Here is a 21,696-nt window from a genome sequence, read left to right on the forward strand (position 1 = left end):
CAGTGTTTATATTGGATGTCATCACTTTATAATATATCATATATGAGAATATTCTATTACTATTAAGCCCACTATGAATATTAAAATACACACAACCATGTTTCCTGTATACAGCTTTTCTACTGGAAGGTTTACAACTTATTCTGTCAATTTACCCAAGTTTGTCACTAAACCACATAGGCCTACTTGGAATACCCCTCAGATGTCTGAATGGCACTGATCTCACTTAAATGTTTATAGAACCTTTCCCACACAGCAGTAGACTCCTAGGCGGATCCGCCTTCAAGACGCCAAACCCGCGTGACTGTCGCATTCGTTTTGGTGCCGCACAGAGGATCAGCTCCGCCTCCAGGCGGCCCCGTAAATTCTACTGTCAAACAGCGGATCCTGAGTGGACCCATGTCGGATCCGCGGGCGCGGACGCGCATTTACTGTAACGGTTGAACATGACTGTACACCAAGAGCCAAGAAGAGTCATACTAGTGGATATTTTCTTTGCTGGGACACGGTTGCGCTGAACCCTCTCGAGTAAGTGATATTTATTAATATATTGCGACATTCACAATAGCTAAACATTGGCCTTTGTGGTTTTATAATCATCATGTTTATTAATTGTAATGACGTTGTTTGATATTAGGACTAACGTTAACGTTAGTGCAACCAGAGACGTTTGTCATTTTGTGCAACAGTTTGTGCAAAGTTAACGTTATTGTTAGCTGTGATGCTCATATGAGTCTGTAGCCTATCTGGTTTAAAATGGGATAGCAATTTCGGCAGAATATGTTATGGTAGTGTGATTTAAAAAACACACATTGTTATTTAACATTAGTCTGGTCTTGTCTGTTTTAATGTGTCGCTGTTGTCCATATAGTGCTACTATGCTAGCGGCATAAAGCTGCTAGCTAGCATGCTGCTAGGCGCAATTGCATAAGTTATTGCTAATGTCTATTAGTGCTATACATATATTGAAATCACGTTTGCGATGCAAACCTTGATTAAGGTGATATTGACACTGGTATTTCAGTCAATGAAGTCAGTGAAGCACTCTGCTATGATAGCTACCTACAACTTTAGCATGTTGACTCACTGATAATGGTTTAGCCCTAGCCTCTAGCTAGCTGTGCATTAACGTTTGCATTTTGCCAAGTTTGGTCTCATACGTAACTTTAGTGTCTATCTGCCATCTTTGTAATGAAAGCCTCGGCATTTTAATCACTGTTGAAGTCGGTTCAGACAACTATTGGCATCGGTTTGTGATTTATTATGCTAACGTAACTTAACTGTATGGAACTTGGTCCCCATCTTCTATTTTGTTTGTTCTGCAGCGTCAACTTTTATCGGCTGGATTCTAGCATCTAACGTTACGATTGCCTCTGTTGGGTTTGCTTGATCAAGTAAGATACTTTCTGGGTTGTTAAAATGTAATGTGAACACATTCCCGTAGCATTCCAAAATAGACCAGAGATGCTTGTACTATATGTATATTTGGAAATTTTGGGATTGCAATAACCATAATGATATCGTTATGTAACAGCCATCGTTTCGGGGACTCTGATGACAGTGAAGAGCCAGAAAATGGTGGCTGCATCTCTGAAGTACCTTCCAACTCGCCTGGTATATCAGTTGAAGCCTCAAGCCCAAGCCAATTGCACTGGCAAAGTAAGTAATAATCTCTTAACATTGAAATAACTAAATCATAATATTAATATTAGAGATATGGTTAACATTCTTAGTGCTAAAGACATTCCCCTCTCTTTGTATCTATTCCTCCAGCTCCACCATCTCGCCAAGTGCCAGGCAGCCGAGTCACTACCCCTCAACCTGGAGAAAACTGTTAAGGTAAAGACTGATCTCTGAAATAATATTGAATACAGTGGCCCCATCTATATTAACACAGCAGTAGTCACTCCATTACTTTCAAAATCTCAGCCAAATATTTTGTCAGTTAAAACATCTGCATTCATGCAATATTGCCTGAAAAGTTAATTCATTATTATCAGATTGTATTGAAACACATTGATTTCAATGTCAATCCATTCATGGAGTTGATATAGATAGTGCATACCAAAATATTGAAACATACAAATTCATGTCCAGCATGACCAGAGATTTGTTTTTGTTTGCCATTGTTTGGCCCTGTAGCTCTCAGCCTACCATGGTTAACAGATCACAACCATTTCTCTCCCTTAGCACCTCACCATGGGGCAGGACCGCAACACTCTTCACCACCTCAACTCCCTGCACCTGCATTTAACATACGGAGAGTTACTCAAGGTAGGGACTGATCTCTGAAATATTAGTGAATAGAAAGGCCCCATGTGTATTATCAGTCATGGTTAACAGATTTAATACAATTTTTTACAATTTTACAATTTAATACTACCATTTAATAAAAAAATGTTCCCCCTCTCGCACACCGCCCACCTCACTATGGGCCAGGAACGGCAGTCCCTCCTCAACTCCCTCCACCCCCACACCAGCCCTCAACGTGCAGCGAACAGAGGAGCTTTGTAAGTCATGTTTCTTTTTAAATTTAATCTCCTTAATACCTATCTCATATATTGTATTGTGTAAGCATACTTGGCTTTGGATGCTACATACCATAAACATAAACATATCTGTCTGTTTGATTACAGGTGCTGTGAGGAAAAACATGGTGACACGGTCTGCCACGGACACTGAGGTCACCAAACACGCAATCAGGTGTTTCAACCGGCGGTGGATCGGGCAACGAGGAGATGTGTTCCGCCTCCATCCACACAAATGGAGTAATAGGAGAAATAAGCATTAAACAATCTTTTTATTGAACTTCTTGTCATTCACCAGTTATTCATTTTCTGATATTTTAGCTGTGCATAGCGCAGTATTTCATTGAAGTTGTAGCCTATTAGATAAAATATTTCATGTCTGCACTGACCTAGGCCTATAAAGCACTAAATTAGGTTTTGACCACAAAATGAATGTAAAGTAGCCTAGGCAATGTAGGCTACTTAACAAAAACAGAATAGCTTATAACCTGTAACTTTCCATAAATGTCCATTTTATATTTCCATTGAGTAGTGATCACGTTTGTACAGTAAATTGATGTCTTGACTTAAACCTTTTCTGTTAGGTTTATTGACAGTATTGTTAAGTTAAAATACGAGGCAATGCAGATTAATCGTAGGCCTATATTGCTGTAGTAGCCTAGGCTAGGCCTAGTGATAGTTTTACTTTTATCCTATAGTTGCCTAGTTTTATCCTACAGCAAGAACAGAAGGAATTTTGAAAATGAGATAAACGGGTCCAAAACGGACCCGGGCCAGATGAGCCTTTGAGTCCGTTGCGGGTCCGCGGCGGATGTATGTATCAATTTGCGGATCCCAAACGGACCCGCCGCGGAGGTAAGGTTTTAATCGCGGATGCGGAGTGGATGCAGTGCGGAGCCACGGCGGGTCCGTGATCCGCCTTCGTAGCGGATCCGTTCCTGAGAGCATCTGGACTCCGATACGGGTCCGTTTCGCGGGTCCGTTCCGGAAGTCGTCATACCTCCGCGGCGGATCCGCCGCGGAGTCCTTTTGCTGTGTGGGTTCTGTGAATAATGCTGTTGATGGAACTTTTCTGTCAACTGTGAACTATATTTAACTCATTAAACTTGTATCAAACTAGTTTTGTCTATGCTGTCAAACATGGATTATGTCCCCAGTTTTGATATCGGATGTCAGGTCACTTTATATCATATATCAGAATATTCTATTACTGTTAAACCCACTATGAATATTAAAATACGCTAAATCATGTGTCCTATATCATAGCTACATGTATGACCTTTGCAGCAAAAAAAACCGAGTGAGAATCTGTTCGGTATTCAGTGAGATATGATTAATTAAGTGCGCTGACAGCTCATCTCACAGGCCAAACAGATTACACTGAGTGGAGTGGATGACCGGTCCAAGATGGCGGCTCCAAATCTGGTCAGCGCTAGTAAGGAGTAGCGGTCGATGCGGCGTCTATGTATATTATGTCTATGGACAGTACCTTCAGGAAGTTTACCGTTCGCCGCCATCTTGAATTTAGTCACGATAAGTCGAGCGACGAGTACGAATAAACAGGTATGATAAGGGATCAGATTCCAAAAATAATTCTGTGGAAATGCATGGATTCCAGTTGTGGAATCCATACATTCCCACACAGCAAAGGAGTCTGTGGCGGACCCGCCCTCAAGCCGCCAGATACACCGGACAGTCAACCTCCGATTTGGCTATGGGCACAGAACACAATCCCGACTCCGCCAGCGCGCCCTCAAACCGCGGCGGACCCCGTGCGAATGCGCATATCGAACGCGCCCTCTCAAGTCTGCTAACGGCTCTTTCCTCAGTTTTCTCGCTGATGGAGTGGAAGACGGCGGCGTCTGAAGGCTCACTGTAAGTATGCTCCTATATGCTTTCTTTTTTAAGTTACCTAGTCTATCCAGTGAAAATGTACTTCCATAACACAAGTTACTTACTTATCTAGCTTTGCTTGCTGATATAATCCGATTAGAAATTGCTATACCGTAACGTTAATGGCCAGCTTGATGGCTGTAGCTTCTAGTGCTAGCTCATATTAGCTGCCAAGTTACACACCAGCTAGTTTCTAGGTTGCGCACGCTAATTTAGCTCACCTTTCACAGGGCTAAATCCTGTCTAACTTGAGCTTTGTTAACGTTTCATAACTTAACTCAAAATTATGTTTAAAATGAGCTAAGCTAACTTCATGTGTTTGCCTGCGAACAACAAAGTTGGCTTGCGTGAGCTAGCGTTAGCTTGTTGGCTAACGATAATGTTAACAGGAAAATTAGTTTTTTTTCTTAGTGATTATGGACTCGGGCGCTGTCTTAAAGAAAACCTAGGCTACTTTGGATGTGTTTAAACATCATTTCATTCTGGTAGGGGGCTGATTTTACATTGGTTAACGTTACCTGTCTTGGATAACTTGAACGTTAGCAGCTGATAAGCTAATTAACGTTATAATGATATTCCCTGTCATAGCCCGATGTGAGTCGTGCATGCTCAGATGCAGGGTAGGAATTTCACGGCGGCCACGACGGCCATGGCCGTCGTAGCCCCTTGCGTTGGCCGTGAAGCCCCTTTGAAAATCATAGGTTTACAGGCCACGGTGGCCTTGGTGCCCCCTTCTTTCAATATTCTGCTTTGTGTCCTACTAATAGCGATTTTTATTTAGCCTGTGGCCTGTCAAAATAATCTTAGCATTCACAGCGCAAATTAATTTAGTCTTTTACGCAGTAGAGAAAGTGACAGCGCAAGAATGGGTGAATTTGGACGCACTTTCTTCTCAGTTGAACTACTCGCGAACTAGCCTATTCATCACACAGACATCACAAGTATCACATGAAAGAGCTTTTTCTCAGCTTTTAAACGATGTTAGCCGATAATTGCTGTGTTGAACGGTTCGCGAGAAAAGTAAATAATATAATTTAATTTAATAATACATTCTACTGAAGGTTTTGCGTCCATGATCTCCCTACCCATTAATCTCGGTAGAATACTTCACGAACCCTTCTTTTAACACATGACAAACCACATATCAGAATAAACAGCAGACCTTACCGAACACAAAAGTGTAAAGCAGTCCCCTGTACAGTTAGACGTTCCAGAGTAATCCAGTTTTGAATTTGCAGTAAATTTCGACATGCATGGATGTCTCCAAATTTGGGCTTTAAGTTTTACAATGTGTTTAAATTGTTCCACATGATTTCATAATGGGCCAAATACAAAATAAATGTTACAAATATCGCCTAGATATTGGTAAATCAGAGGACAACTGACTAAGAGTTTGTGAAAGTAGCCTTAATGATCACAAAATGCTAAGCATGCATCTAGGCTATTTGAGTTTCTTAAAGCTGAGCTGTGCTTAAATTTAAATTGTTCAATACATGATTTCATAGCAGGCCAAATATAAAATAAATTTTATATATAGCCTAGATATTTGTTTTTATTAGATGATCAGATGATTTACAGTTATATGTAATATGTCATGTTTCATGTTTTTGTAATGTTTCATACAATGATGCAGGTCTACTGCAGTGAATAGGCTAAATAAAACTTTGATAATTTTTATAGCCTACTACTGTATAGTTAACTTTGGCCTTGGTGCCCTGACATGTGGCCTTTGTGCCCCCCACCAAATATGCCCAACTGAAGGCCAAGTGGCCTTGCCCCCAGAATGGTGAAATTCCAAGCCTGCTCAGATGTGTTTGTTGGTTCCAAAAAGGGACTTTTTGAACTTTGTTGACAATATTTATACTTAAAACAAACTGCTTCGGGATTAGTGCCCTTATATTTTGTAAAAGTTAGCGAGAAGTCGGCTAACTGGCATACTATGGGCTCTGCTATGTGGCTGCACAAAATAAACAGGGAAAGATTTTTGATCAGCCGATATAAAAAGTCCGTTTTTGCAGACGTTTCCTGGTTCCAAAACCGGGCTTTTGCTAACTTTTATCTAATATAAGGCCACAAATCCCGAAGCTATTTGTTTTATGTAGACATACCGCCGTCAACAAGTTCATTGAATGATGATGAATGTTTCTTGGAGTAAGATTTAATGAGAAGGGGCAGTATTTGACTTTTGCCTCTTATAACTACTTTTTCACATCTTTACATGCTTCATTGTGGAGCGGAGGTCTTTCTACCGGTCAAGTATCATTGCCTTGTCACAGACCAGACGATTTTCAACGGAACTATGAGCTAAAATGATCAGAATCACACTCTGTGGATCCCGATATAAAGCTAATTTTTTAATGGAGTGTAAGATTGGTAATGTTAAATATTTGGCAGTTTCTTTCTGATGATAAAAGTAATGTATATTTATGTTCTACATCTGTGTTACAGGTCATTCACCAGTGGCTCCAGTCTGGTTTGGGGGTCTACCCTTTCTCATCCTGGCCTGCCAGCCAAGTAAAGTAAGCTATACAGTTTTACATTTGATTTATTTGACTTTTGGTCCACACTTAAAAAATAATAATGATAATAAAATAACCACATGCTTTTGTAACTGCCTTTATCAGTTCAGGATGAATTGAATGTAAATCTCAACATACAAAAATATGCTTGTCTTCTGTAATAAAATCCACCTACTTCAAAAGCTCTCTAATGAAATGCACATATTTTTATTTTAGAAGAGAAATAACTACAGACCTCTGCTGCTGATAGGATTCAGGATGAATTGCAGGTAAATCTCAACATATAAAATGCTTTTATCAGCTTTGATAAATACCTCATTTCTAATACCCCCAAATGCTGGACTTTGTAACTAACAAGTAGTTGTGTCTGGGAACTGCTTTTCTGATGCCTTTTTTGTATTTTAAGGGAACAGGTCTTTGCCAAAATGTGGTCAATTCCATAACTCCTCACTTACAGTACAGGAAGGCTACACTGCGCACGTAACTGAAGCATTCAGTTTGCAGAGCATCTGTTGCAACAATTGGCTTCCACTAGTCAATGGAACTGGTTACACCAGACATGACGGCGTACAGTATGTTTAAAAACATTGGATTAGTCTTCTAAAATTATTTTTACACTCTGCGAACCGAGTGCTTCACTTGCGGACTCGGTGTAGCCCAGGCCTTACAGGTAGTAGATTTTGTCACAGTTAGACAGAGCCGATAGCAGCCTGCTGGCGGCGGTAGCTTTATATTCATCTAGCAGACATTCCGTTTAAAAGTAGGTAGTTATGTATAACAACTCATTTTGTTATGCTTCTATGATTACAGATGCTGTGAGTCAGTGGTTCAACCAGCCAACAAACAGGAAAAGCTCAAGGCGGAGTCTTAACTGTCAGCAACTACCCAAAAAAATCAGGCTACTTATTTCCCACTAAGAAAAACAGTGGTCTGGTATGAAGGTTATCTGTGTTTTGGAACATGTTCTTAATATTCATTAAATAATCAAAAAAAAAGTTTGACACTTTATGGTTGTATTTCATTTTACCTCTAATACCTGTTCAATGTATTTAGTGTCTACGATGACCTCTCATTGAGCATTGAGGTGCGGTGAGGAGCATTGAGACAAGTTTCCACAATTGGACAGTTAGCAATTGCATAAAGGATTTAGAACTTGTAGGCTATTGTAGTGTAGCGGAGCTGAATTGATGTAGCCTACTGCTAGTTAAACCCCTATTTTCATACTTGCTGTTTCACAATGAAGGCATTTGGTTGTAAAATCACAACGTCCTTCACATGATAGATTTTGACTTCATGTCTTGAACTGAATGTATTAAGTCATTTGTATTATTTGTCATATTGGTTGGTACAATACTTTACATTAAAACCTAGTGCAGTCTAGGTGTTGGCCAGATAGGTTAAGCTATATATTTCTGTAGTAGTAGCTAGTTTTTGGCCATGAAATATGCCAGGGATATGGGCCAGATGAACTGCTTCATGAACGGATCCTAAACGGATCCGGGACGGATGATTAGCGGGTCCGAAATTATTCCGCGGCGGATGCCTCTCATATGACCGGGTCCAAAGCGGACCCGGAGCGGATCTGTGGCTCATTCGCGGATCCAAAGCGAAACCGGGGCGGATGTATCCATTTATGTACGGATACGCAATGGGACCGCCGCGGTGTCTGATCGGATCCGCGAACCGGCATCGCGGCGGATACGCAGCGGTGTGCAAGTGGACACAGTTTCGGATCCGATTTCTGGAGTTCACCGTACCTCCGCGGCGGATACGTTTCGTAGTCCGTTTGCTGTCTGGGTTTCCACAGAATTATTTTTAGAATCTGGTGACTTTAGGGCCCTAAAACATTTTTATTTAGAATGCCCTGCTTGTCTTAGGTTGTCATAGAGATGGTTGGAGATTTGTCCATTCAGAACAGTAAAGTAAAATATAGTTAGCTTGCCAACGTTATATAGTTAGCTGATATCATTTCAGATGAGTGTGGGGATTACAATAAAAGGCTTTTAAATGTAGAGTGTTTATTTTTCACTAGCATTCACAAAATCCAAGCATTAAAAAGTCAAATAAATGATGTTTATCTGCAATTACGACCGTCTTGGACCATCTAGTACCAAAGTTTGGGGGCCATTTAACTTCTGGTGAAGTGATGTCTGCCTGAAGCTGGAAGTGGGCTGGTGTGTATGTACATTTTTGGGGCATTGCAAAAAGATACAGACCAGAGCCAAATAAGGTAGACCCCCAGAATTTACATAAGTTCTGGAGCTGCGTTGAGATTCGCATGTTTTAGAGCAGCAGTTTCAAGTTGTGAGATTTGCAAATGAAGGAGGTGACAATGGGATTTTGAGGCTCTGTATTTCCATTTTACCCACCGAGCTGTTATTCAACTATGCCAAGGTACACTCGGTTTTGCATTCTATGACCCCTTTAACTTTAAGTACCTCTCATTGCTAGGAATGCTCCGGAGTAAAAACAACCTGGGATCTATTTTTGCCTTCAGAAACCCTCGTTATAGCCTCTCTGTTCACTGCAGTAAAATGATGTGTGCCCGCTGCAACACACTATAAACCATTTTTTGTTAATGCAAATAACGGTCTAGCTCAAAATGTAATTTTGCTCCCAAACAAAAGTTTGAACCCGTTATCAACCATAAATAGACCCCAGGTTCTTCTTTCTCCGGAGCACTCCTTTGGTTGAAAACACACTCAGATGCTGTTAGAATCCTGTAAATAGGCTGGGGGGGAAATGGCCCATTTTAGTAGATATCTAGCTCATGGCTATCTGGCACCGACATGAACAATTAAGTGAGCTTTACTCGGATTGGCAGCCAAAGACCATTCACAATGGGCTCCAGTAACCTATTCCTGAATCTCCAACTCAAAGTCATAACGTAACGTGTGGAGGAGGGTGGTGATCAGAGGGATGGTTTGAGTCACTGTCTGTATTTGCTTCACAGTGAAAATGACCACTAAAATGTGCAAATCTAAACAAAGTCCAATATTTAAATATAAAGGAGGAAACAACAGTGTTTCCCATTCACAGCAGCTTTGTGGCTATGCACTGTACTCTCCTTACTCAACAAAGCAAAGATAAAAACAGTTTTCCATTCTCAGTCATCTTTAAAGCATTATTAGGATTGTAGCAAAAGAGTTGTTTTGTTTTTTATCCACTCAAGAAGTCTTTGGGATCTGATTTTTTCCATCCACTATTGTTCTTGACCCCTTTGCCCACATCTGTCTCGTCTGGGACTTCACAGTGGTCCCATACACAATACATCCCATACCACTCTGTTAGCTCTGATGAGGGGTGTACACCGTGTTCCAAATTATTATGTAAATTGGATTTAAGTGTCAAACATTTTTTTTATTTTGTTTTTCAATTAAACTCATGGATGGTATTGTGTGTCAGGGCTCTTTGGATCATTGAAATCAATCTCAGACACCTGTGATAATTAGTTTGCCAGGTGAGCCTAATCAAAGGACAACTACTTAAGAAGGATGTTCCACATTATTAAGTATGCCACAGGGTTCAAGCAATATGAAAAAGAAAAAGGATCTCTGCTGCTGAAAAGCGTGAAATTGTGCACTACCTTGGACAAGGTATGAAAACACTGGATATTTCTCAAAAACTGTGATCATCATACTGTGAAGAAATGTGTTGCTGATTCAGAGCACAGGCGGGTTTGTGCAGACAAAGGCATAATAAGGAAGGTGTCTGCCAGACAAATTCATAGGATTAAGAGAGCAGCTGAAATGCTAAAATGCCATTGCAAAGCAGCAAACAGGTATTTGAAGCCACTGGGGCCTCTGGAGTCCTGCAAACCAGCAAGTGTGCATAAACCTACTGTTCGTCCACCCCTAAACATGCTCACAAGCAGAAACGGTTGCAGTGGGCTCAGGAATACATGAAGACTAATTTTGTTTACAGATGAGTGCCGTGCAACCCTAGATGGTCCAGATGGATGGAGTAATGGATGGTTATTGAATGGCCACCATGTCCCAACAAGGCTGATACGTTAGGAAGGAGGTGGCGGAGTCATGTTTTGGGTCGGAATCATGGGGAGAGAGCTGGTTGGCCCCTTTAGGCTCCCTGACGGTGTGAAAATGACCTCAGCAAAGTATGTAGAGTTTCTGACTGACCACTTTCTTCCGTGGTACAAAAAGAAGAACCATGCCTTCCGTAGCAAAATCATCTTTATGCATGACAATGCACCATCTCATGCTGCAAAGAATACCTCTGGGTCATTGGCTGCTATGGGCATAAAAGGAGAGAAACTCATGGTGTGGCCCCCACCTTCCCCTGACCTCAACCCTATTGAAAGAACCTTTGGGGCATCATCAAGCAAAAGATCTATGAGGGTGGGAGGCAGTTCACATCCAAGCAGCAGCTCTGGGAGGCTATTCTGACATCCTGCAAAGACATTAAAGCAGAAACTCTCCAAGAACTCACAAGTTCAATGGATGCAAGAATTGTGAAGGTGATATCAATGAAGGGGTCCTATGTTAACATGTAACCTGGCCTGTTAAGATGTTTTTGATTGAAATAACTTTTGATTTAATTTATACGACCTCCTAATGCTGCAAATTCAACAAAATACCATTTTTAGTTCTTTACAACCTATAAAATGTCTTGAAAGTCTATTGTGCATAATAATTTGGAACAGTGCATGAGTTTTTTTATTTTTGAAAAAAATACTGTTATTATTGGGAGGTTTATGCAATAAAATTCGAATTATACGGTTGATGACTTGAAAATTATACTGACTGTCATTTGCATCAACTAATTTAGGAAAATCTGAGAAAAATGTAATTTGCACAATAATTTGGAACGCAGTGTACACATTTAGGATAAGCTATTGAACACCTAGCCGGCATTCTAGCAAGAAGTAAGAAGGAAGGGTGCAGAAGAAGGCCTATCAAATAGCATTTGTAAGACCAGATTTCATTGACATATCAAGTATTGAAATGCTCAATGAGGCCAGTACACCAAAGGATGTGATATTGATTTAACATCAGGCAAAGAATAAACTTTTAACTTCTAACAATATTAAACATAACCAACACAAAACGACACAAATATATATGGAAAATAACACAATGGCAATATGAATACCAACTGTTAATGTGCCGTATACATTTCTACCGTATACAGTCTTACCATAGATATCTACAATGACCAAAAGATTACTCCCAGTTTAGAATACCAAAAGTTCTTCTGTTTTCTACAAAGGTTTATCTCCCTGCAAAACTCTACACAGCCATTGTTTTTCACTGGGATGATTTGTCTGTAGTTTTAGGTTCATCAAAATCTGTAGTGTCTTCGTCCCCAGGGGATTCTGGTGGTGTGCAGTTCGGACTGGGTTCCACATCAGGTGCCAAGGGAATGGACGATGAACCTATAGATTTAATATACACCACGTCATTTAAGAATTTCGAAAATGAACAATTCAAGTTACTAAAGATCATAAATGAAACAATATATTAGCCTTATTTCCATATTTTGACATTAAAATGACATGCACTTCAGTATCTCCGTTATGAGGCGTATCACGGTTTTCATCATATTCAGGATATGGTGTTTACATGAATACAGAAAGTTGGTTATTAACATCTGTAGTATACAGTACAGGGCAAAAGTTTGGACACACCTTCTCATTTCAATGCGTTTTCTTTATTTTCATGACTATTTACATTGTAGATTCTCACTGAAGGCATCAAAACTATGAATGAATGCAAAGTTATTTGGCCCACAGATGAATATTTGTATGGCTTGCTGAATATGGTATTAAAAAAAAAAAAAAAAAAAAAGCAACTTTGAAGAAACTAGAATATAAGACATGTTTTCAGTTAATTCACACTTTTTTGTTAAGTACATAATTCCACATGTGTTCATTAATAGTTTTGATGTATCTACAATGTAAATGGTCATGTACTGTCGGTTGAGAAAAATGTGGAAAGAAAATTGGTGCTACGTAGCGCGAGTAAGCCGGCTGCCGGCTTAAGCAGCCAAAGTGGCTACAAGTTATGCTAACATCCAAATGAGAGCTGCAGCTGGCACAGCAGCATTACTGAATAGAAGATGGAGGACCAAAGATGACTTTAGGATAAATAAATAAATAAATGCAGAAATAAATTCAGAGAGAGTACAATTAAATAAACTGATCCATACAGTTTGGTAAAACTGGTAATTAATTTATGCAACTGCGTAATTGTTACCTAATTTCCATAATACAGTTACGGAAATATAATAATAAAATTAAGCAACGTGGAAATACATACAGGAATGAAACTATGTAGAGATACATAAATAACCTACATAAATGTGGCAATGTGGAAATACAGAAATAAACTAGAAAATGTAATTCCGAGGAATTACCAGTGCATGAAAATGCAAAACATATATTAACATAAAATGCTAAACAAACTTTTATTTGGAAACAGTTGTGGCCAGAGGAAACATTTGGCGGGAGTCATAGTTGATGACAACTGATAGTTGGAATGGCTGAACAGTTAAATAGTTGAATAGTTTCAAATAGTTAAATTATTTAATAGTTAATTATTGTAGTGAGGACTTTTATTTTGAAACAGTTGTGGGCAGAGGAAGTTGGCGGGAGACATAGTTGATGACAATGACAGTTGATGACAGTTTGAAGGGCTGACCAGTTAAACAGTTGGATAGTTTAAATTGTTAAATTATTATGACCGCCGCTAGCGAAGCGGTCATATGGGGATTGTCAAAGTTTTTTTCCCTGTCATCTACTTCCTGAATTTTTGGTCAACGATACCCGGGACACCGAACCACCGGGGCACATGAAATTTGGTGGGTATGTAGCCCCACTAGACTTTTACGGAAAAATTTAATTTGGTCCCCGGGGGCCACTCACCCCCCCCGCGCTGGGCCCCCCGAAACCCCAAAAATGCAGTTTTTCCTAAATAACTACCTGAACCGTGGCACCGAGGATGAAGAAATGTTTATAGTATGTTGGTCTCAAGGGCCCACATCAACCTAGCCCATAATCACTCATTTGTGATTTGCACCCCCCCGGTAAAAAATGAAAATGCAATATCATTCTGCTTCAATCGCCCCCTCTCTTCAGTTAAGATGTTCAGAACTGCACCAAATTTTATGTGTATGATTAACCTGACATTCTCTGGGGGTATGCCAAGTTTCGTAGAATTTCATCCATGGGGGGGTCTAAAAAAATTAAGTTATGTGTACATTTAGTGACTTTACACTCATTGGCCTGTAGATGGTGGTGCACACATAAACACACGCACACACACACACAGGCACGCACATACCATCAGTATCGGCAATTACAACGGGCGATACATAATTACAAATTCAGTAGGATTAAAAGAAAACCAAATATTCATCATAATAATTTGGCTGCATTTCCAGTACTGGCGTCACGTTGTCGTTTGTCCACCAGATGGCGCATCGTTGCAGTGAGACGTAATTTTGTTGGAAGTTAATCTAAAGTGGGTTGGAAAGACACTACGCTTCCTACAAGGACAAGACTGTAGTTTACCGCAGAGAACGTCTAATAAGGGTAGGATGATTTCTGCATGACATGTAATTGGGGGCCTAGCAGCGAAGAAAACCATAAATGCGGTTATAGGCTACCAAGAAAATTGATAACAGCACTAATTGCATCTTTCGACTGTCATCTCATTTGCTTATGACCATAACCTAGGCTACTAACAGGAGCTAAGTGAGTTAGCCACAACACGTTCGCTACGTGATGGTTTTCTAATGGAAAATATATAGGCTACCTGAAAGATAACCTGTCTATGATGCATCCTAAACACCGGGCTGGGACATTTAGCTCAAAGTCTCAAAAAGCATCTGAGTCAACGTTCATTCCCAAACACCCATATACAGTAGGCTACTTCAATCCTCTATTTTCAAAAGTGATTCAAGTAAGGAAGAGCATGGCTCAAAGTAAAGTAACTAGGACTGAAACTACATAAATTCGTCAAAGTGAATAATTTGTGTCAACTCGCCGCAATGTACATTTATTAACGCACCCGTGATCTACATCTCCATTTAAACCAAATGTTTTAGAGCGCATGCTGAGAGATGTATCCAGGGCAGGGCTGTACCTACACATATTTGTTGCACGTGCTACAAAAATCATTCTTTGCGATGGATGATTTAGTACCAACGTTACACCGGTCCAATACAGTTTTGCCTATGGCTATACCGTGAGACTGAGACGTTTTTTGTTTGTTCGAAGTGCGTGTTTAGGGTGTGAGAGGGGAGTCGATGCGCTTTGATTCCAGCTTGGTAGTAGTAGTGTATGCGATTAAAAAACACGTGTGTGTGAAGTATCCAAACAATGATAACGCTTTCATTATGGCTGCTTTAGCCACAGACCTTGAGCTACTGTACAGTGGGTTGGGTTCCATTTAGAAGTGTCGCTTTGGTTCCCAAAGGAGATTTTATTTGGGTCGCCAGCATAGCCTAGTGACAATTTATGTTGTGTAATAGGCCTAGCATAGGGCCTACCTTATATAGCTTATAGTTTGTTAACAGTCACGGTTTTGTCATAACTCCCTCTATGCATTTTTGCATTTAGAATAGCTCTGAAACCGGGGGCGAACACGTCGCAGGGGGGGCGCCAGTGCGTGGAAATTTCAATCGCAAAATTAAACAATATTTCTATCGGGTGCCTACCATGGACTAGGCTGGGTGAACTCTGATGCCTGATCTGCCGGCGATTCCTTTTCGATTTCTTAAAAGATTGAGCTTGGTCTGGCGCAAGCCAGACTAACCATGGACCTCATAGTTGCAAAATGCAAGGGAACATGAATCAGCATATTATTTGCACAAACAATAACGGACAGTAGCTCTTCAACTTGGCCCGTTAAAATGTGTATGAACAGTCTGGCAATGCATTTCATGAAGGCCCTTTTGGACATGTCAGTTATTTGCACCACTGGGTAAAACGGCATTTTGTTTTACACTACTGGTATTTAATTTGTGCATTGACAATAAAGCTAAATATCATATGAACTAGATGACTAAACTTATGCATGTATGTAGAAGAAGATACATTCACAAAAATCCATGACATGACCTCTCTTCTTGATAGCTGTTGAAAACTGCATGGAACTGACAGGGATTGTTTTGTTTAATAATAAATAAATAAATACATTATGCTGCTACCTTCTGCTTTTCCCAAAATACAAATGTAGCCTACAGGTGTACCTTTCATCAGTCCAGTTGCAATGGATGGACTGTGATGAACTGCCTTACTTGTGATTGTTTATATATTTTAAAGGTTTTATAACAATGCTACAAATTTTTTGGCAAGTGCTACAAATCTATTCACCTTTGCAGCGCCAGTAGGCTACTTTGTGTGCGGCCCGCAAACACACATTTCAAACAAGCATACACAAAAGTTTCAAGAGTGGGGGATGGAGTAGAAGATGGAGACAAATTCATTAATATGATTTATTTTTGCGGAATGGATGTACAGCACTGAGCGGCGGTCATATTTTGTACCGCTATGCGGTACATCTAGTTTAATAGGGAATTATTGTAGTGAGGACGTTTATTTTGAAAGAGTTTTAGGCAGAGAAAACAGTTGGCGGGAGTCATAGTTGATGACAAGTGACAGTTGGAATGGCTTAAAGGAAAATTCCGGTATTTAGCACTTTGAGTCCCTTTTCTGGTTTGTTTTGGATGAACGAGTGGTGGACACCGAAATGTTGACGATTGGTCCTGTCTCGACCTTTCTGACTCGTTTTGAATCGCCTTTGACTAGAGTCAGAGTGGCTGTCAGCAGGCATACTGTAGGCTACTCAAACATGTCCTAAAACAACCCTTAACATTCGTTTTCAAAACTGTGCAACTCACCGAGTGGTTAGTGGTGTTCGTTGGATGTTCCAAAACAAGTAGCGTAGCGAAATACAGTTTCTGTCGTGTTTTATTTGGCATTTTGTAAAATCCCATTGATTTCTGTTGGAAGACTCATTGCACGTTGATATTACTGCGCCACCGTCTATGCTTCAGGTTCAAATATTGAGCGGTTGTGAATAGTTCCACAATAGCAAATAAGACTGGAAATCATACATTGCACCGATATATTTGCTTTTAATAATCAACGAACACCACTAACCACTCGGTGATTTTGAAAACGAACGTTAAGGGTTGTTTTAGGACATGTTTGAGTAGCCTACAGTATGCCTGTTTGCAGCCACTCTGAGAAGTCAAAGGCGAAAGTCGAGACAGGACCAATCGTCAAAATTTCGGTGTCCACCACTCTAGTTCATCCAAAACAAACCAGAAAAGGGACTCAAAGTGCTAAATACCGGTAAATACAGTTCAAAAATTGAGTAGTTTAAATAGCTAAATTATTTAATAGTGAATTAATGGATGTGCATAGGTAGATAGTTTAATGGATGAAGTGAAGAAAAAGAAGTGAAAGAAAGTGAGGAAGAGAAAAGTGAGCTATCCAGTTCAATGGAGAGAGACACAGAGAATAGGTTCCATTGAAGTTGCTGTCAGTGAGAGAGCACAGGTGCAGTAGATTGCAAGTCGTTAATGGCCCTTTATAATGTCATTATGCTAATGCAAAGTCTATGGGGAAAAATAAGCTTGTTTTTTGTTAATATCTCAATAATAACTATACAAAGTTTAAACAAAGTTTCTACGTTAAACAGTCAGGGTTCCCACTCTAAGTCAAATGTAAAATTCCATGACTTTTCCCTGACAAAAAACCTGAATTTCCATGACTTACTACAGGGTCATTCCAGGTCAATTCAACCAGGGCCCACGCACTTAGGTCTCAAAAAACTCTGAAAAAATGACCAGATGTACCTATGTTACCCAGGAGACACACTGTAAAATTACTTTTATGTAAGATCAAAAGTTACAGCCAGTTTTACGGAGGGAGGGGGATGCTGATTTTGCTCAAATTTTGCGTGCTGGTACATAATTAAGCAATACGCCCCGAGAGGCCGTAGGTTACGCTAATTCTACAACAGCTAAGCGCTAGCGGAGTGCCTAAAACCCCCCTTAGCTGTTGTAGAGTCAGCGTAACCTACGGACTCGAGTGGCTTATTGCTTTTCTAAAACTGTTACTATAAATACCTGGCAAAGTTTCATAAAGTAAAGGTACAGCAACTAGAAATATAACGAGTTATTCCTAGATGATCATTCTTCCGCCAAGAAATATATTTCCTCTATCTGGTTGCCAAGCAACATCGAGACGCAGCTACTTTAACTTTTGTATCAAGTTGTGGTAGCGCAGTAATATAGAACGGAATGCGGTCAAGGTGTATGTTTGTGCTGGATTTTACAACGGCATCGAACGTGATTCAGCCAATCACAATCAAGGACCGGAACTATCAGTTTTTAGCCTGGGTGTTCCCATGCTGCCTTGCGCGCGATTTGATTCACACTGCTAAGGCAGCCTGGAGACCATGGAGCAAATTTTCGCCTGAGATAGGGAACCAATCACAGAACAGGGGGGAAAGCAAGACGATGATGAGCTATGCACAGACGCATTTGATAGACATCCGTGGCACCCAATAAACGGATCTGGGCATTTTTTTCAAATACGAGAAAATGAACGTTTGGTTCCCAGACCACGTCTCATTGAGAAGTGGTGGCGCTAGCCAGGCTAATCAGTTTTAGAAATAGGAATAGTATGTAGCAAAATCGTCATGTTTGGTCTGGATGATCCTGCATGGTCATAGCTGTCCCTCAAAGTTGATCAAAATTTTATTGGAGTTTTTGGCTGGGCTCTGTTTATGCCTTCAGAAGACATATTTGTACTCAACATAGGCTCTTGATTTTTTTCCCTTATTGAGCTAAGTAGAAACACTCTCACAAAAAGCAATGAACAGAAAAGAAATTCCTTCAGGGTCTGAAAACTAAACTTTGGTATGGACTTCAGGCTACAGGAAGCAACTGAGAGAAACAGAAGTATGTGACAGCTACAAACTCTAGGGTGTTCACATAAGGAATGATAGCTATAATACAACCCCAAAACAGAAAAAGTTGGGACGTTGTGTAAAATGTGAATAAAATAGAATGTAATAATCTGCAATTCTCTTAAACTCACATTTAGTTGCAAAAAGGACAGAAAACATATAAAAAGTTGTGTAATGATAAAGAAAACAAAAGAAGGAATATTTCACAACTAATTAGGGTAACTGGCAGGGTTTCTTAGAAGAAAAGATGTAGTGGTATTCATCACTCTGTGTAAACCTGTGTGCGCAAATGATGGAACAATGTTACAGTGGGTACTAGTTAAAAATGGACACTTCATTCACGAAAAACGCAGCTGCCTGAAATGTAAGTACAACTGCAGCCGCTAGGGGGCAGCATAAGTCCGCTGTGGCGTTCCGCGGTCAAATTTTTTTAACTACACTAATGAGGTTGAAATATAGCCTTTGCAGCATACAGCATCTCCTTAACAGTAATGTTAACAAAATTACAGCATTCATATGACAAAGGAAAACAAATTCGGTCACTCAAGGCTGTGCCACAGCAACCAGTGTACAGTCCTACCCAGGCTTGGAATTTCACCATTTTAGGGGCAAGGCCACTTCGCCTTCAGTTGGGCACATTTGGTGGGGGGCACAAAGGCCACATTGTCAGGGCACTAAGGCCAAAGTTAACTATATAGTTGTAGGCTATAACCATGATCACAGTTGTATTTAGCCTATTCACAGCAGTAGACCTGCATCACTGTATGAAACTTACAAAAACATGAAACATGACATATTACATAGAACTGTAAGTCATCTGATCATGTAATATTTACACATATCTAGGCTATATTTAACATTTATTTTATATTTGGCCTGTTATGAAATCATGTATTGAACAATTTAAGCACAGCTCAGCTTTAAGAAACTCAAATAGCCTAGATGCATGCTTAGCATTTTGTGATGATTAAGGCTACTTTCACAAACTCTAAGTCAGCTGTATATCCTCTGATTTTAATATTTACCGGTATCTAGGCGATATTTGTAACATTTATTTTGTATTTGGCCTGTTATGAAATAATGTAGAAAAATTTAAACACATTGTGATTACTCTGGAACGGCTAACTGTACAGGGGACTGCTTTACACCTTTGTGTTCGGTAAGGTCTGCTGTTTATTTTGATATATGGTTTGTCATGTGTTGAACGAAGGGTTTGTGAAGTATTCCACCGAGATGAATGGGTAGGGAGATAGGCGCAGAACCTAGAATTTATGATTAAATGTAATCATATTATTTACTTGTCTCGCGAACCGTTCACCACAGCAATTAGCGGTTAACATCGTTTAAAAGCTGAGAAAAAGCTCTTTCATGTGATGTGATACTTGTGATGTCTGTGTGATTGAGTAGGCTACTTCGCGAGTAGTGCAACTGAGAAGAATGGGTGAATTTGGACGCACTTTCTTTCTTGCCGTGCGCTTGCCTGCAGTCACTTTCTTCACTGCTTAAAAGACTAAATTAATTTGCGCTGTGAATGCTAAGATTATTTTGACTGGCCATAGGCTAATAAAATACGCTATTAGTCGGACGCAAACCAGAATATTGAAAAGAATGGGGCAGCAAGGCCACAGTGGCCTGTAAACCTCTGATTTTCAAAGGGGCATCACGGCCAACACAAGGGGCAACGACGGCCATGGCCGTCGTGGCCGCCGTGAAATTCCTACCCTGGTCCTACCCAATACTCGATGCACCTAGCGTTGTCTGATGGTCGAGTGGGTTAATGCGCGTGTTTCCCGAACAGGTCTGTTCTTTCAGGCAGTCCTGAGTTCGAATCCAGGTAGGAGTAGCCTAATGATGCAACGTTTTTCTTTAGAAATCTTTTTATTGAATTGAAGTTATAGCCTACTACAGACAGTCGATGAGGTGTTCTGAAGTAGGCTTAGGCTGGGTGTAGGCTACTTTGAAACTTCTGCGGGGTAACGGGAGCATTTGTTTTTCTTTAAAACATAACTTGCATCTTTCTATTCCAACCATTATTAGGCCTAGGCCTATTTTTTTATCTTTTTTTTTGCAAGTTGTTGCTCCTGGCAAGACTTGTTTATAAGACGTTTGGTGATTAATTGATAGCTGTTTTTGGGACATGTTAAACTTTCTTAATAATGAGCGCATACGGGGAGTAAAACAACTTGTTGCCGTTTTGGGACATTAAGCTACGCTTTCACATTAAGGATTTTATTAATTTATTTATATATTTAGGATACTTGCGCAAACCCTGGATACTTTTATTGCCACACAACAATATTGGTGGTATTTGTTGTTACATTAGCTTCAGAAAGCTGCACTGCTTGTGAAAGAAGGGAGTGGGGGAGGGGGGCTTAACGTGAAAAAGCTTAACGTAGCGTAATGTCCCAAAACGGCAACAAGTCGTTTTACTCCCAGCAGGTCTTCATAGCCTGAATGGTAGGCTAGAGGAAGTGGGGGGAGGGTAAGATGGGATGACCAGAGCCGTCTAGGCTATGGACTATGGACTAAGCCTATGTGCAGAGTTCTTGACACAAAAAAAGTGTGTGGTCCACCATGAAAGCCTTATTCCTCACGCATCCTAAATGGAAAACAGACTATACCATTATGTCATTATAAGACTTAGTTTTCTGTCTTTGACTATTTTATGGAAACGATTGGGAAGAACATTTGTACTATTCAGAAAGCATATCTTCTATCGTATTTCCAGGCGCACACAGCTCGTTACCATACTGTATATCGACTGCCTAAACAGATTTTCTGTTGTTCCTTTCAGTGGCCTAGTAGCAGAACAGG

The 21,696-nt window shown here is 40.2% G+C and overlaps 1 protein-coding gene across 2 annotated transcripts in view; it reads right to left on the reverse strand.

Annotated features, from left to right (window-relative positions):
- Nucleotides 1–11,928: 11,928 nt before the first annotated feature.
- Nucleotides 11,929–21,696, reverse strand: part of bbs4 (Bardet-Biedl syndrome 4) — a 148,428-nt gene continuing 138,660 nt past the window's right edge. For both annotated transcript variants that reach the window (XM_042108792.1, XM_042108793.1), the window contains exon 16: nucleotides 11,929–12,332. In XM_042108792.1, coding sequence (XP_041964726.1) covers nucleotides 12,205–12,332 — 128 coding nt within the window. In that variant the 3' untranslated portion in view covers nucleotides 11,929–12,204. The remainder of the gene's footprint in view (nucleotides 12,333–21,696) is intronic.

The sequence above is a fragment of the Alosa sapidissima genome, chromosome 11 (assembly GCF_018492685.1).
Source record: "Alosa sapidissima isolate fAloSap1 chromosome 11, fAloSap1.pri, whole genome shotgun sequence".
NCBI classification, from domain to species: Eukaryota; Metazoa; Chordata; class Actinopteri; order Clupeiformes; family Clupeidae; genus Alosa; species Alosa sapidissima.